Genomic DNA, 18,434 nt, shown 5'->3' with positions numbered 1-18,434 from the left:
TTAAACTTACAGTAAAAAGGGGTCAAGCCTTTAAATGCATACTCAAACAACTTTGGCGGACCTCTTCATATTTCTCCCTACTAAAGCCTGGAAGTGGATTCTGCCAAGAAGAAATGTACCTTCTCCATCGAAGCTTCTGCCCACAATCTCTGATTTTTTCATGAGTCTCTTACTGCTTTCAAAGTGACTCCAACTCTCTGCCCATCAGAACTATCTCAAGGCTGCCTTAAAAGGTGTACTGAAAACACATGGAAAATGATCCATTCCTCAGCCCAGCAGCCTCCAAGAAATAGCAACTTTATATTTTGTCTTCTTAGCCAGAGCAAACACGTGCATCCTTTATGAATAATCTGAACTTCCTAGTCCCTTTATTCATTTTTCCCCTTCCTATTCTCATTCCTGTTGGAGAGCAATTTTGTTTGTTTACACTTTGTTTTTAAACTAATGATCACCCAAAGGATAACATATAAAGAATCAGTACAGCAGAGTGATTAAATGCATGGATCCAAGACACACAGTCCACCTGATTTGAGCCATGGCTCTATAATTTAATACCTCTATGATCTTAGGCAAGTTATTTAATTTCTCAGAGCTTCAGTTTCCTCAACTGTAAAATGGAGATAATCATAATAATTGCTGGCCTCATAGAGCTGCCATGGGGATTAAATATGTTAAAGCATAGGCACTTAGAAAAATGTGACCAAAGTGAACTCATGATAATCTCTTTATAAGTATTAGATAGTATATTATATTTGCCATCCAAGATGTGTTCTGAGCAATAATAAATATCAGCATGCAAACATCTGGCTTGCTTTAAAAGTGCACCATTCTGAATACTCTAAAATAGACCCAAGGTCTGCAATGAGCTATCTTTTGTCCTCATGGGATGAAGCCATGAATAATAGCTGATCGTGACTACATAGGACACCAAAATAATGGTCTTGCCAGCGTTGATCCTGTGGAACTAAGGCAAGATGGAGCCAAGACACTACAAAGGGCTATAAAAAGAGGAAGCAAAACAGGAGAAGAAAGGGCAGAATAGATGAATAAATGTTTTGTCTCCTTCTTTGTACTCTAGGTATATTTTGGATCAGATACTAGTGGTGTTACATTCTTTGTGAAACATGGACTGTTCCCGAACACCCTTTAAACATTGTATGTAGTAATAGCATGGGAACAGTTGGAGAAGGCATTGCCCAGGATTTTTGACATTTTGTGAAATGGCTACACCTACATCAAGCATTCTATAGAAAGTTCCAGAAGCTTCCACTGTGGCATTTAAACTGACACTAGAGAGACATAGAGCATTTTAAGAGAAAAGTACTGACAACATGGAGTCATCTTGGACTCTGCAGTGAACCTGAAGAAGAAACATAGGCTTTGAAAATGCTGTGTCCACTCCAAAGTTAGGAGCAAGCTATATTATGTGGAGGATATGTGTGTGTGTGTGTGTGTGTGTGTGTGTGCGCGTGTGTGTGTGTGTGTGTGTGTGTGTGTGTGTGGATATGTATATATGGAGGAGAATCTGGAGAAATCTTGAGAAAGTGGCAGCATCTCTGTATATTGAGCTCTGTGCTATCAGTAGTTTAGAAAGCAAATTTTCATTAAATTAGGAAATGTTGAGATACATATGCTAAGCTCTTAATCACCTGGGCAAGAGAACATAAAATAAATATATGCAATTCTGTGATACACTAGAAAGTTTTTACAAAATATGCTAGAGAGGATGGTTTAGGAAAAGAAAGCCAGTTAAGACTCAAACAAGACCTGGTAGGAGCAACCACATGGCCCAGAGCTAAGCTCTGCCAGCGATCAATCTCGCCAAGATGTCTGGATATCTCTGTGGTTTTTATTAATTCAAGGGGATCAAGAAAAGTCAGAGGTTATGGAGAACCAGGAAAAAAACAGAAAGAGTTGAAGGAGGAGGGATCATATATCAACCCATAAGATATGGCTAATTGAGAGCTGAGATGTTAGTGGACACGTTAGGTGGCTGAAATAAGAACTTCCAAACCTCACCTCATGAGTAGAGGTGACACCATGGGCAAGCTATGGGATCCACTTCAAAAGGACACACCAGTGCAATCGGGAGGAATGCATAGCACAGGCTATATGTATAAATTATGTTTCGAACGGATTCTTTCCTAGAGCTGGACAAAATGACATCCTATTGGATCTGACTGGGCTTCCTGTAATAGAGTCCTATTGGCGCCCCTAACTTGCAAGACCCTGAGAAAAGTGTAAAGAGTCCAAGGTGTCTGCACTAACAGAGGAAGAATTCTGGACAGAGTCTCAGGGGACTATTATTATTTAGTTCATCTCTGGGCATTACTGTCCACATTTCCCTAGAAAGACTATGGACATAACTCTCAGTGGTCTAAATGTACAAGGTTCTGTGCACCTGGGCTGACTGCACTGAGAAGCCCCTGCACGTGGACCCGGCACCTGTTAAGCAGACTAATGCTGCTAACTAAGGTCAATTCCAACTTCTTTTAGGTATTGCCCTATTCTTTACCTCTTACAGGAGAGACTGACTGGCATCTTCTCATGCTCTCCTTACATGCCTTTGTGCCAATTTGTATGGTCAGTTAGAGGTCAAAAATATCATGAGAGCAGTTCCAAATATTTCAGCCTACAGACTACAGTGAAAAGAAGCCAAACACAAAGTACAAACTTTTTTTGATACTGAAAGTTTTCAGATACCCAAGGAACTGAAAAGAGTAGATGAAAGGGAAACTACAAAGTAGGAGAAAGAGTTCTTTCATTTAATGTGGAATTTGGACTCAGAAACACTGAAGCAACATACAATTACAGGACACATGGAATTTTACCAGTGATCAATTTACGAATGTCTGTTTCTCCAAGATGGATTCTTTGAGGGACTACATTAAGGAACTCTTAAGTTAATGGTATTGTTTTTTACTTCTCAACTCTATGCTTTTTAGATCACACTGGGAGATAAGGTAATACAAGGAAAATTAGCAGAAAACTCAATATAATGGTGATGGCAGCCAATAGTGGAAAAAGAAGGAAGAATTCCGAAAGGTTCCCTTCACCACAAAGCAACTTTGGAAATAGCAGAAATTATCATTCAATGGAGCTGTACCATATAATAGTGCCTCATAAATGACCTATGGAAGCAGTCACTGCTGCTTCAGAAATACTTCCCAGAGACGCTGAGAGCAACACCTGATGTCTTTGACACCCAAGAAGAGAAAAAAGACTGGAGATCATTAGAGTACAAGTTTTCTGACCCCAAAGAGTCCAAAATGTTTAAGACGTTTAATTTTTTTAAAATTCTGCCACCCGTGAAGTGAATACGAGGGGAGTGGAAGGGAAAATGTGCCCTCCCAGAAAGGTTTATTTAAAATAATTCAGGCTCATAAGTTTAAAAAAACGTATGCAGTATTTTTTCCCATCACAACCAGTTAATTTGATATTGGTAATAGGGTATTTCAGTAATCACATCAAATCATATCCCACCAATAATCAGAATATATCCTTTGTTTTATGCTTTCTTTGGGATTCCTTTCATTACAGGCTACCTCCTTGAATATCTTCTAACTAAAGCAGAGCTTTTATGAGTAAATTTCTAGAGAAAGACTTTCATTTGGCAAAAATTTAAAAATACCACTATTAATCTCTGATATCCATAGGGAAACTATAAACGAGAAAGATTTGGCAGAATTGTGTAAACATCTGGAGGACTCTCCTCTCCAAGTTAAAGCCGTGGCTACCAGCATTTTACTCTTTTCCTGATTTTATTTTTCATTTGAGAGTTTTGATTTCCCACTGTATTCAGTTTGGGGGCAGGTTTCAAGGGACAGTGAATTATCCTAATCTAGTAAGAAACTAAGCCTTAAAAAGGTCTAGAAGTCATTTATCATTTGGCAGCTGTAGAAGCTCAAACAGTAACACATTCTGCTCCAAAGGCACTTATGACATGGGGCAGGACCCTCAACGTTCATTCAGTTGCAAGGAGTTCTCAAAGCATTCAGCAAAAGGGGAGACTTTGCCTGGAGTGGAGCTATTTGTCGCTTTCTCCCAGATCCTTCCTTTCTGTGTTCATTCTATAATATAAAGCACTGAAAAATAAATTAATGGTGATTGCTACTTGTAAGAAAAAGGTGTGTGTGTGTGCATAAATGTGTTTTAAGAAACTAATTTTTTTAAATAAAATTTACGAATTAAGCCTATTTTTCAGAGTAGACTCTAAAATACCTGTAAGTAAATGGGTTCCCCTTCATCCTCCCTGGATGAATACAGAAAAGTAGGTGAGTCTCCTAGCTTGAAAAGTAGGGCACAGATAGGATGGATCTGAAAACCCAGTGGTAGGGCACAGGGAAAAAAGAGGGATCAGAGACCAAGATGAGGAGACTTCTGGGCACAAGTCTGAGGCTGCCTTTATACAGAATGAAAGGCAACCTGGTAGGAAAATATGTGTTTTCATCAACTTCTGGGCTACTGATTATGGTGGTAAAGACTATTATAAGCTTATATTCTTTGGGAGACAATTCTCAACGTTTCTTTCATGTTTCTGCAGGTTTTACAAGCAGGGGCACAGACTACTTTTTTTTCTCTAAACTATCATTTCAAGGATGTTTTTGGAGTGAAAAACCTTGAGAGACACTGATTGTGACCCTCTGTTGAGCAAACGGAAGGTTTGTTTACTGTCTATTAAAAAACATTCAGCTTCCCTAAACTTGGAGTTCTCCTATGACTCAACCCACTGCTTGTGCAAAGGTTACCTGGCCCTTTTCATCTTTCCCTGTGAAAACTAAAGTAGGGGGCTTCCCTCATGGCACAGTGGTTAGGAATCCACCTGCCAATGGAGGGGACATGGGTTCGAGCCCTGGTCTGGGAGGATCCCACATGCCGCAGAGCAGCTGAGCCCGTGCACCACAACTACCGAGCCTGCACTCTAGAGCCTGCGAGCCACAACTACTGAGCCCACATGCCACAACCACTGAAGCCTGCGCACCTAGAGCCCGCGCTCCACAACAGGAGAGGCCACCGCGGTGAGAGGCCCGTGCACCGCAACAAGGAGTGGACCCTGCTTGCCGCAGCTAGGGAGAGCCCGCGTGCAGCAACAAAGACCCAACACAGCCAAAAATAAATTAATTAATTAAAAATAAAATAAAGTAGGGAGCCAATAAAAGCACGAGGTACATGATGTTTTCTGTGACATGATAAACAAAGTCCTCTTTCTCTGCCTCAGGAGTCTTGCATCTTCTTCTAGCGTCATGACGCCTCAGCAAGCTAACTTCTTACACTGTAAGTAGGGTAAGATCTCAGACCGCTACAGTCTCGGCAATGTTCTTCCTTATAAAATACATTTTTGGGTATGAGAAAATAATCCTTGCACCTGAAGATGCCTAGGCAAGGCTCTGAAAGAGGCCGCAGGATTTGACGAGGACTGGAAAACTGGGCCACAAGAAGTAGGAATGTATTTCTCACATAATCTCATAGACGCAAACGTAAAATTCAATAAATAATAAAATTAGAAACGTGTATTTGGGAGAAGCAGAGATACTGAACTACAGAAAAAGAAAAGAAATAGTAGAAAGATAACTCAGAACATTCTAATGATAATAACAAAGAAAGCAATAATTAACTTACATATGGTAGTTTGCATTTTACAAAGCATTTCCGCACATATTATTTTATTTGAGTCTTACAACATTCTTGTGAGTAGGTTTTATTATTTTCTTAATTACATAGCAGAGAAAATTAAACTTTAGAAAGGTTATGTAACTTGCTAGCGGCCAAAACGAATACATTAAGTAAATAAACAGTAGAGAAGTACTTAAGAAAACTGAATAAAACCAAAACAAAAATCTAGATTTGGCCATAAGCTCAGAATCTTTCAGCACCAAGTTTTTCCCTTTATATGCTGCCCTCCTTGTTCCCTATAAACATGTCTTTTTCTCTTATGTGAAAGAACAAAATCCCTCTTTTTATTCTATTAACTTTAGATATGATCTTTCCTTTTTTTTTTTTTTTTTTCCACATCTAAGATTCTATAATTGTAGTTTAGGTATTCTCTCTGCCTCTCTTCTTTTCCACTCAGTTAATATCTTTACTTCCTCCCAATGACTGTATGTCGATAGACAATGTTTTACTAATGCCATTCACAGATCCATATTTTATGACTGTTGCTGAATTCTTCAATCTTGCCCTCAGTGTTTATACACATGTCCATGTGCACACATACATGCTCAGACACAAATAGGTACATATACCAACACATACTTCCAATTGTTCCCTCATGTGTCACCTTCTTTCATGCCTCAGCACATGCTCTGATATCTAATTGGAGTTTCTCTGCTTTTTTAACCCCCATTCAATACTTTCAATTAAAATTACAATTCCACTCCCCTTTCAATACCTATCCACACGAAGAGTTAAAAGCTCTTGGAGAGTCTTGCATAGATTTTGATTCAAGATAGTGACATAGGAGGCTGCTGAACTCACCTCCTCCCGTGGACACACCAAATCTACAGCTACATATGGAATAATTTGCTCTGAAAGAACTCTGTAAACTAGGTGAACGTGAACGACCCCTACGCATAGGGTAAACAAGAAAAAACCAACATCAGAATAGGTAGGAGAGGGCTTCCCTGGTGGCGCAGTGGTTGAGAATCTGCCTGCCAATGCAGGGGACACGGGTTCGAGCCCTGCTCTGGGAAGATCCCACATGCCGCGGAGCAACTAGGCCTGTGCGCCACAACTACTGAGGCTGCGCGTCTGGAGCTTGTGCTCCGCAACAAGAGAGGCCACGACAGGGAGAGGCCCGCACACCGCAATGAAGAGTGGCCCTCGCTTGCCGCAACTAGAGAAAAGCCCACGCACAGAAATGAAGACTCAACACAGCCAAAAATAGTTAATTAATTAATTAATTAAAAAAATAAAAATAGGTAAGAGAGGCTGAGGCACAAGCTTGTCATGAACCCCACCCCTACTATGGTGACACACAACTGGGAGGGAGCTCACAACTCCCAGCTTCTCCCTGAGGAGCCAGGGGTTTGAACCCCACAGATGGTGCCCCAACTTTGAATACTTCCACCTGAGAGACGGGCCCCCAAAACGTCTAGCTTTGAAAGCCAGTGGGGCTTGTGTCTAAGAGACCCACAGGCTATAGGGAACTGAGAAATTGCTCTTCACAGGCTCAGGCGGACTCCCTGTGGCTAAGCCCCCAGGTCCAGGGCAGAGGCAGCAGGTTAAAATCTGTAATGCTCAAATTTCAAAATGAGAATATATTATGTATTGCTTATCAGATGTCTGTACATAGATAGAGAGATATAGATACAGGTACACATTAATGTGATCAATACCACAGGGAGGAGATCATGGAGTGATACAGAATTTTAAATGAGTAAAATGGTTTCTTCCAGGAGAAAGTATGCAACATTTTGTGTAGGAAAGATGTCCAGTCTTTCCATTAAAAAGGACTACTTGCTTATCTTAAAAGCTGTGGCCTGAGGAGCAAGTATCTAATTTAATACACATCTAGGGGCTGACTGCAAGACTCTGCAGAGGCAGGCACCACCTTTGCTCTGTCTCCCCCTGCCTCACTCCAGGTTGCTTAATATACCAGAAAGGAGCTTGCACACAGGTCTAGTGCCCCAGCTTTTGCAGCTGGGCCTAGGGGATGCATCCCTTGATTAACTGGCTCTGGTGGCCAGTGAGGTTTATGTTCTGGGGTCCCACAAGCCTGTAACAGAGAATCCATTCTTAACTGCCTGATCCCCAGGGCACAGCATAGAGGCTACAGAGTGAAACACACAGTGTCTCAGAGAAAGATGCCTATTTGCAGATCATGTACCAACAGGTACATCACTCATCATCAAGAAAATGCCAATCAAAATCACAATGAGGGGACTTCCCTGGTGGCGCAGTGGTTAAGAATCCGCCTGCTGGGGCTTCCCTGGTGGCACAGCGGTTGAGAGTCCGCCTGCCGATGCAGGGGACACGGGTTCGTGCCCCAGTCCGGGAGGATCCCACATGCCGCAGAGCGGCTGGGCCCGTGAGCCATGGCCGCTGAGCCTGCGCATCTTGAGCCTGTGCTCCGCAACGGGAGAGGCCACAACAGTGAGAGGCCCACGTACCGCAAAAAAAAAAAAAAAAAAACAAAAAAAAAGAATCCGCCTGCCAATGCAGGGGACACGGGTTCGAGCCCTGGTCCGGGAAGATCCCACATGCTGCCAAGCAACTAAGCCCGTGTGCCATAACTGCTGAGTCTGCACTCTAGAGCCCGCGAGCCACAGCTACTGAATGAAGCCCACGAGCCTAGAGCCCGTGTTCTGCAACGAGAAGCCTCCGCAATGAGATTCCACACACCGCAACAAAGAGTAGCCCCCGCTAGCTGAAACTAGAGAAAGCCCATGCGCAGCAACAAAGATCCAATGCAGCCAAAAATTAAATAAATAAAAATTTTTAAAAATCACAATAACGCTTCACACCTGTCAGAATGGCTATCATCAAAAAGATAAGAGATAACAAGTATTGGCAAGGATATGCACAAGAACCTTGTACACTGCCGATGGAAATGTAAATTGGTGCAGCCACTATGGAAAACAGTATGGAGGGTTTTCCAAAATTTAAAAATAGAACTACCATATTTTCCAGCAATTCCACTGCTGGGTATATACCTGAAAGAAATAAAATCAATATCCTAAAGAGATATCTGCATCTTCATTTTCACTGTGGCATTATTTGCAATAGCCAAGACATGGAAACAACCTAAGTGTCCGTAGACAAATAAATGGTAAAGATAATGGTAAAGACAGATAAATGGTATATAAATGGCATTTAATATTTTATATATAATTTTCTTTACAACTTATTTGTATACGTATATAATCTACCCATTAGAAAGAAGGACATCCTGCCATTTGTGACAACATGGGTAGACCTTGAGGGCATTACGTTAAGTGAAATAAGTCAGAAAAGAGAAAGACAAATACTGTAAAGTCTCACTTACATGTGGAATCTTACAGAATTTAACTTACAATGAACAAAATGGTGGTTCCCCAAGGCAAGGGGCCGGGGGTGACATGGGTAAAGGTGTTTAAAAGGTACAAACTTCCAGTTATAAGTATAGCAGAGCACCGTGACTATCGTTAACAATGCTGTACTGTATATTGGAAAGTTGCTAAGAGAGAGCACCTTAAAAGTTCTCAAGAAAAAGAATTTTACCTGTGTGGTGATGGATGTTAATTAAATTTATTGTGGTAATCATTTGCAATACATATCAAATCATTATGTTGTACACCTAAAACAACGTTTTATGTAAACTGTACCTCAATTAAAAAGAATCTTGCATATATAATATCCGGAGTAAGTATTTCACTGCTTTATCATCGTTTGCCATGATATTTGTCTCTCTGAATAGACTAACCTCTTTGATGGAAAGAACAACGATATCCATTTCTGTTATTACCTAGAACCAAGCATAATGCCTAAGAGTGAAGGGTACTCAGTACTGTTGGCTGAATAACAACCAGCGAGTAAAATTAAGTCCGTCTAAGTCTGCAGACTCATATTTGTGTGTGTGTGCGGCACTTCCTGCTATAATGTGGGTGGTGGCATCTAAGGAAACTTCTAGCAAATCACAACCTTTAATCTACTTCATCTAAGGATGAAGTACATAACTTAATCTGTATGAATCTTTGCGATAACTTTTGTTACAATTTGTCATACTAATATTAGCAATAAAAACAAGAGTAATTATTTATAGGTGGGGAGCACTGTCCTCCTTTTATAAGATGAAGAAACAAGCTTAAAGTGATTGTGATGACTTGCTTAAGGTTCCAAGGTAAATAGTAGGTTATATTTGATTTGTGTGATACTGTCCACATTAGTAGTTTTCACCAAGTAGTTCAGTCTCCCCCAATGCTGGACAGACAGAAGGAGTGCATTTCTCTACTCCCTTGAAGTTAGATGTGGTCACGTGGATTGCTTTGGCCAAAGAAACGTAAGCAAAACATTAGCAGGGAGAAGCTAGCACCCAATGCACAAAGTCTATTTCTCTGTCACAGCATCTGCCAATTTTCAAGTTGATGACTGCTCCATCTGACTGGGACTTTTGATCAAGGATAATGTGAAATTAAACCATTTGCTGATTCCGATTTGGAAATGTAATAGGAGCAAGAAATAAACTTCTGTTTTGTTAAGCCACTGAGATTTTGTGAATTTTTCAATCACAGTCTAATTTGGTCCACTTTGACCAAAATACTTCACAGAAGTCCTAACTTCACTATTAAAGTTTGTTTGACCATAAAACTTAATTTAAGGTTTTGGGGCAAGTTTGAGAAGTTGAAAAAGAGGTTTAAAAATCATTGAAAATGATATCTTTTTAGGATACTAAAATAATGGAGACTTAGACATTCATAGTTATTACTTTCTTTTACTACTGCAGATTTAGGTATTGAAAAACTTAAGGTATATGGACCCAGAGAAGCCACCAACAGGAAATTCAGTCTGAAGCAGTACAACACATAGGAACTGGAGCCAGAGATGAGGCGAAAGAGATGATGCAGCCAACATACATTCCAGAAATAAAATCTGGGTCAGAGCCAGGAACTGCCGAGCTAATCAATGTGAATCAGAAGAAACAGGGTCGGAAATGAGAGACATGTATTATCTAAAATAGAGTCAGAGATCCTGATTTCAGACAAGTGTCAGGGAAAATCAAGACGTTCCACATAAGTAGTATATCTGAGGAGTCATAAATCAAAGAACAAAAAGTCCTCATTTGATATTAAACCACCACAGTCACCACCATCATGAGCCTCATCAAAACAATAACTGATTGAGTCCTGAGCACTTCACAGGCCTCTTCACACTTAATCATCGTTGCAATCCTAGGACAAAGGTGAAGAAAACGAGGTGCACATCACGGTACTGGAACTCAAACCCAGTCTAATCTAACACCAAATTATGTGTTCTCAGCCACTAGGTTAATTGACTCTGTGCCATTTATTCTTCTGTCTTGTACAAAGAGAGTAATTAAGTGGCTTGGCCTCCCAAAACAGAGTCAGTGTACAATAACAAAGGGCCTAGGACAAACTTAAGAGCTAATCCCAGTGGGACAAATTAGAAAGAGGGCTAATATGTGATCTAAATTTGCTTAACAATAAATTGAATATGCACAGGTCAGGAGGTCTAGTCTCTCCCTCCAGTCTCCTTAACCCATCATGTATGGATGAAGCACAAAACACATCTCAAGGACACAGATCATCATGCTAGAGGGTGGGGTTTCTTGCGAGAGGAAAGCTACTTAAAATGGCCAAGCACTTTACCAAATTTTTTATTATAATTGCTTCCTGAGTTTATTCTCCTCTCTTTTCCCTCCTATGTTTTTCATAAGGAAGAGTGAAGGAGGTTCCAGAGACGGGAGAATAGCAGCGTGGGTAGAATGATGATAACTGCTCACGGAGGTTGACACAGGATCCCCGCCATGTAGCGGGATAAGGGAGCAGAAAGGTGTTCTGGGGCCAAAGCCATAGTTAGAAGCGCTGCTTCTTTGCTTTGTCCTGTGTACAAAAGCCCTTTGAGAGATGGCTGTGGCTGATGGAGATAAGAGGACCTGCATCCTGGGTTCTATTTTAGAAACACGATTACCAATCTGTTTATTAACAAAGTGATCTCTGTAAGAAATATAAATGAATTACTACTGTTTCGATCTTTGTTATCGCTTATTGTGCCACAGCAATAGGCCAGGCAATGTGCCTGACGGAGATCATCTGCCACCTCTAAGGCTTATTGTGAGAATTAATATTTGTATATTATTTAGAATAGGGTACTAAAAATCGATTATTTACGATAATGATGATTACTGTCTCATTAAATCCTACAACACTGTGAGGTAGAATTCTACTTTTCCAGGTGAGGAAGCTGAGGCACAGGTAGTACATGTAAGCTTCCCAAGGTCCCAAGGCTAGTAAGTTGAAGTTGGGGCTGTGGTTCAACACTGTCGAATATTAGTTTGCCTACAAAGCCTGTGCTCTTTCCACTAAGCCACACCACACGCCTCACTTCAATGGAAGAAACTGTACACTAGGTCCAAATATTAGGCATGCTGGTCCTTATTGAAAAGAACAAGTCATCAAATAATTCTGCAACTCTCTACAATGCCAGCTGCTATAAAAAGTATGCAATTTATGAGAGTTTGGAAGTGTTCCCACTGTAATAACATAGTATTTTTCAAAAATAATGTACACGCTATATAACACGCTTTGTATACAGCAAATAAAAAGCTAATCCTAAGTGACGATACGTGGGCAGATAATGAATCACTTGGAAATACTGTATAGATTTTACATAGAAAATATTGTTATCCATAAAAAGATTCCAGGAAGCAACGACAAACTAATAGTGTGATAAGCTCAATTCTCTACACGGCAGGAGTGAGAGCTGTCCGTCTTATCACAACAGTTTGGATGACTTTTTATGAAGAGTGGAAAAGAAAAGGATACTCCTCTCCCACATATCAATGGAAATGCTCCCCATAGAGGGACTCAGCCTGAAACCCTAAACAGGAGCATGGGTTCAGCATGCTGTAGGCAGCCACAGCAGGCTTCACATTAGCTGCCTTCAGCCTTTGTGGGGACAACACAGATCCGAGGCTGCCAACAGCACCAGAAGCTTCTACCTTGTGGGAAGAATGTGGTCTTATAGCAGAAAAAAAAGACATTGGCTCTTAATGCTCTAAAATGCAGCACTTTTTAACTTGATCATCAACAATATGTTCAAACAGCCAACATAACACACTCACTCCCTCTCTATTAAAATAATAATCGTAAACAGTTATATAACTTGCAACTCACCAGGCACTGTTCTCATTACTTGACATATATGAACTCATTCAATTTAATCCCTACAACATTCGACATTATATATTATTTTTCCCATTTTACAAGTATGAAAATTGGGACACAGAGATGTTATATAACTTGAAAGTCAGACATCTAAAATATGGTACGACCAGGATTTGAACACAGCTGTCTGATGTGCTACCTGCCTAGCCAGGAATGCTGTGCCAACGTCCTTCTATTTTTCCCCCAATTAATTATGAGGAAAGCCTAGAAACTGAAACAATATGTATAGTTACAGGGTGTAATGGACTAAAATTTGTGTCTCCCCTAATGCATATGTTGAAACCGTACCTCGCAGTATGAGGGATCTTTGAGAGGTAAACAGAATTAGATGAGGTTCTTAGGGTAGAACCCTGATGAACTGGATTAGTGCCCTTATAAGAATCCCAGGAGAGCTTGCTGCTCTTCTCTTGCTCCTTCCACCATGTGAGAATACAAGAAGTTGGCAGTTTGCAGCCCCAAAGAGGACCTTTACCAGAATCCATGCTCACACCCTAATCTCAAACTTCCAGCCTCCAGAACTATGAGAAATAATTTTCTGTTGTTTATAAGTCACCCAGTCTATGGTACTTCGTTATAGCAGCCTAAACAGAATACGACACGATATATTGTGGCACTTGTGGAGAGAACTCAAGATCAGATAACTTGAGAAAAAGATCTTTATGGTATTATTTAAGTCCAGCACTGAATGATTTGGTTTTGTGGGTAGGGGTTTCATGAACTCATTCATCTCAACCAAGAATTTGACGACCCCACCCCATTCCCCAAAAGCGTATAGAACACTTATTTGAAATATATCACATATAATCTTAGCATGCTGCAAATTTAAACTTAAATTAATAACTTTTAAAAAATTTAGTCATTTAATACATATAAACAATTTCTTATGGAAAGTTACAAAACAATTAAAATCTAATATATCACTTTTCTAACAGACTACAGAGGGATGTCACTTTGCCAACACTGCATTGCAACATGAAAAATCTGGTCCTTAAATGCTGCTGATAAACTGATCACATGTACTGAATAGCATGGAAAATATACCACTTTTATAATCTTCAGGATAGTAAGTTTGTTTTCTGTTATGTTTTGACAATGGCAATTCATTACACAAAGATCCATCTAATCATAATATTCTTTGCTATTTAATTATACAGGAAACTTCTTAGAGGATTCGGTCTAACACTCTTCATTGTTATCTTGGTTATTTAAAAAAGAGTAGCACGTCTAATGATCATGGAATCAGCATTATTTATTTCCTTCACAGTTAACATGTCTTCTCATAAGATCCATTTTAACCATGTTCTTATACTCACTGTGTCACTACTCACTACCAACTTATTGAATGCCCATTAATCTTTGTCTCAAGAGGTTAGAACTTTTACATTTATGACAATTCTTTTTACCACTTGTCTTAGGTATTTCTGCAAACCTATTACTAAATCAAGCATTTTAATGATATAATTAAATGTACCTCCATATTCCTTAGCCAATAAAATAAAAGTGGCAGCCTGTAATATATTTAATACTTTAGTACTAAATTCTGTTTATCAATTCAAATGCAATTTGACTATCTAAGCAAAAGTTATTATAAATAATAATTTAACTATTATGGCCATAATTTATCTATTTTATGCTAGTGCCTCCACAGGCATGTTTCCTGTAAGTACCCGAACACTGGAAAATATATTTTAATAATCCAGCTAAATTTAGCATAAGCTAAACCAAACCATTATGTTTATTTTACTTGGGAGATTATGTCACCAAATTCCCCTGTCCTCCAAGTCAAATTTTTAGAGCTAAATTTTAGAACTGTCTCTTTCTGTCTCTCTCTCTCTCTCTCTCTCTCTCTCTCTCTCTCTCTCTCTCTCTCAATTCTCGTAATTTATTATTGCCCAAGTTCTCTTCCACTAGTTTTAATGATGTAATATTTGAATCTATGCTTTTCTGGTCATCATTCTCCATCCACCTTTTTTTTAGTCTATCCCAGTAGCCCACTGGCCTAATTTCAGTCTCTCTGTCACATATACTATTTTCGTATTTGTAAATTAAGCTTCTTGGAGCATAGCATTGTTCATGTCGCCCTACGCTTAACATTCTACAATTACTCTTCACTGCCTAACTCAAGTTGAGCATTGTATATTTAAATTCTATCTCATTTTTATAGCCTTACCTCCACTTACTCCCTTAATTTGTAGTGTGGCTAAATGTAGCTCATCCCACTCCCTCAAATATATGCTAAATTTTTCTTTTAATTTATATCATTTTTTCTGCATTTACCATGAATCTATTTTTTAAGATTCATTTCAAATTCTACTTCTTCCATGAAGCCTTCCCTTTTTCCATCTCTAGCTGCATAGTATTGCCCTACAGATCCCTAAACTTTGCTTGTAGCACTTAGATATTTCACCTACATATCGTTTATCCTAGAGTTGTTTATCCATTAGTTTCTAGCCTTCATTAAACTGTAAATTCCAAAAAGGGAGGGTCCATATCTGTTCATATTTGCATCTCCTACAGTGCCAAGCAGAATACTCTCCCTAAAGAAGACGTTCAGACATATTCACTTAATTATTGGATATATCACAACAGTAAAGAGCATATAGAAATTACAAAACATAGGTAAATCATTGTTTAGCCAGTTTAGAAATCACTGAGTATAAACATGCAGACAAGAATTCAGCCATTCTGGGATAAATTGTCTTCATGTGATAAGTAGATGAATTGTGCTTCCAGTGGCTCAAAACAGCTTTTCAGTATAAGGACCACATTTTGATGTCAACAATTTCTGATTCTCCCCTTCATTTGATAGTTGCTGTATTTTTATCATTATTGATGGAGAAAACTTACAGGTTACATGGGTTTGCATCTCCCTTACAAATACCCACCAGCACTCTGATAACCTCACCCAGAACACTTCAGCTCTCCAGTTAGGAAAAGTCTGGAAAACCTATGAAATCGGCCTCTTCAGATGATATACATTGTTTATTAATGTTCCTGACTTATACTATGTACCCCGTAAATGTGTTATTATTCACTCACATATCTATTTCTTATTATTCCAATCCTCCATTTGAGTTTAATCCTTTTCTCTGCCTCTTCATAATATGATTCAATTCACTCCTGACACTTCTCTCCTACATGACCCAATTCTCTGCATAAGCATCTCCAGCTGTTCCAGTTTTTGCCTCTTTCACTATTGCGTGCTATTGGTTCTTTTTTTGCTTTCCACTGCTTGCATTTTATTCTCTAACACTAACCATTCTTATTACATTCCCTGCATATTATTTTTTCTCTGCTCATCGTGCTCCCAGCCTTTTGCTCCCTCCTATTTATTAGTTGCTTCATTTTCTCTCTTCAATATCTTGACACAGTTGCTACCCATATTTATTGTTGAAACTCAATTTGTGAAACAGATGTATTTTTGAAAATCCATGGTAAAAACAATAAATAAATACAATTTTACTGTTTATGTGTAAAGAAGCTTACCATATTTAAAAACTGCATACTATAAAGTGAGTCACCATGGCCTATCTTTTGTATCAATACACACACTAAACAACGTGGTGTAAGATCCTACACCTTCTCTTTCTTTTACAACCTCTAATTTCAATGCCATGATGTATCTATGACTCCCTACTCCCAATCTTTTTGAAATGTTATGCAGGAAAAAAAAAAAAATCTCACTTTTCCCCTTACTTCTGCTTATCCTTCTTCTTGGTTACAGACTCACCAGTCTCCATTCTCCCAAACTATCTTATCCTTTGCTTCACATCTATTACAGCGAGAGTGTTTCCAAGTTCACTTTTGCATCTAAAGTTCTAGTTCTTTTTCTTTGAGATCTAATGTTCAATTTAAGTTTACCTTTTCCTTTTTCTCATGCCAAACTGGTAGTCTCAAGTTCACTTACTTGAAAACACAAAAGACACACCTGTATTTATCCCAATGCTGAATGGGATTTATAATCTGTTTTGGCAAGTAAATAATTACGTTGTTTAGTGCAAATACCAAGTCAAATCATATTATCAATATGAATACTTACATTCAGCATATTTCTGAAGCTGGGAAAATTCTGAGGGGCTGAGATGGACCCATTTTTCCTGGTTTGTCATGGTGGTGGTGAGGAGATCTCTTACACACCAGGTGAGAAATTCTTTATTCAGATGTTTGGCAGAATTTATGCTTCAAAGTTTCCACATGTTTCATTATAAAATACCTCAAGCTTTCAAAATATGCAATCTGTCAACAATGAGACCACTGTGGATATGGGTTTGTAGTTTCAATAACGTATTAAAGCACTGCAAAAAGAAAAAGAAAGATTGAAAGATTAGTATCATTAAACAAAGAAAAAAATTGACAAGTTATAGAATGTTAAACATTTTTAATCCCTAAATAATATATTTCAGTTATTCTATTTTGCATAATAATCTTTAATTGCTCACTCTAATGGCATTTTATACACATTTTCTAACACCAAATCATAGAAGAAATATGATTAAAAATACAGTGTGAAGAAAATTTTATAAGGTCTAGTTTCATACAAGGAGACTTTTTTTTAGTTCAGTTTTTTAAACTTTGCTCATTCCAAGAGCAAAGAAGGGTGTCATTTTTATCAATCTAAACTTATCAATTTTTTAATATCTAAACAAATGTTATGTTTAGACCCAGATTATTAAATGAAGCTAAATAAGCTCTAAAGTTCCCTAAATATACAGTCTGCTAGTCTACCAGCTTTCCAGCAATGGTTTGGAATGGTCATCAGTGGTAGCACATATACTTGCAATTATGCAAATCAATTTGGGCAGGTTATATAAATTGGGGTTTTTTCCCCTAACAATTAAAAAAAATGATAATTTTCATTTTACCATCTATAAAAATCTCAATAAAATTTACCAAATTAAAGCAATTCCAAATGTCTGACAGACTTTCATAATGATAGTAGACGGAACTACTGTGAATCATGCTTAAAAATAAACCCCTAGGTTGTCATGGACCTACATTCACTGCTACATCTGAAAAGGCAAACAAAATGAAAAACCATCTGGTTTCAACTTTTTATCAGAGACAGTAATCAATTGCTCAGTAACAAAGCAGACTGGCACTGTAATCATTATAGAAACTAAAATATTTAGAAACAATTATTTAGATAATTTATGAAATTAAATGACTGGAAGGATTATGCATATAGATGTCATTACCTAAAGGCATGGTACCTGTATTTGGCATTAGTGCCTAACCTTTTTTCGATATCTATTTACTGTTCTCTATCAATCCCACAACCTCACTGTCATATTCTGTCATCTTATCCTTAAGAAAAAAAAACAAAGAAACTCTTGTTGGTCTCATCTCTTCAGGGTTCCTGCAATCAGTTTTATAAGGTGGTAGTTGGCTTTTTAAATGGAAAAAAATGCAGATACTGATGCATTAACAGAGGCCAAATTGCTAGGTCTTTTTTCTTCCCAGGGGATGCACTTACATCACAACCATGACTTTGTGGAAGCAACACAAACTAAAAGGAATAAGAACATGTGATGGATATTTCTTTGTGCTTTCCAT

The 18,434-nt window shown here is 38.5% G+C and overlaps 1 protein-coding gene across 1 annotated transcript in view; it reads right to left on the bottom strand.

Moving 5' to 3' along the window:
• The window catches only part of LOC141279616 (diacylglycerol kinase beta-like), a 138,666-nt gene extending 121,500 nt beyond the window's left edge, over positions 1-17,166 (bottom strand). The window contains exon 1 of the mRNA XM_073810160.1: positions 16,921-17,166. Within this exon, the coding sequence (XP_073666261.1) occupies positions 16,921-16,990 (70 nt within the window). The 5' untranslated portion in view covers positions 16,991-17,166. The remainder of the gene's footprint in view (positions 1-16,920) is intronic.
• Between the last annotated feature and the right edge of the window lie 1,268 nt (positions 17,167-18,434).

Source organism: Tursiops truncatus, chromosome 9, assembly GCF_011762595.2.
Source record: "Tursiops truncatus isolate mTurTru1 chromosome 9, mTurTru1.mat.Y, whole genome shotgun sequence".
NCBI classification, from domain to species: Eukaryota; Metazoa; Chordata; class Mammalia; order Artiodactyla; family Delphinidae; genus Tursiops; species Tursiops truncatus.
This window is presented reverse-complemented; position numbering and strand designations above follow the sequence as displayed.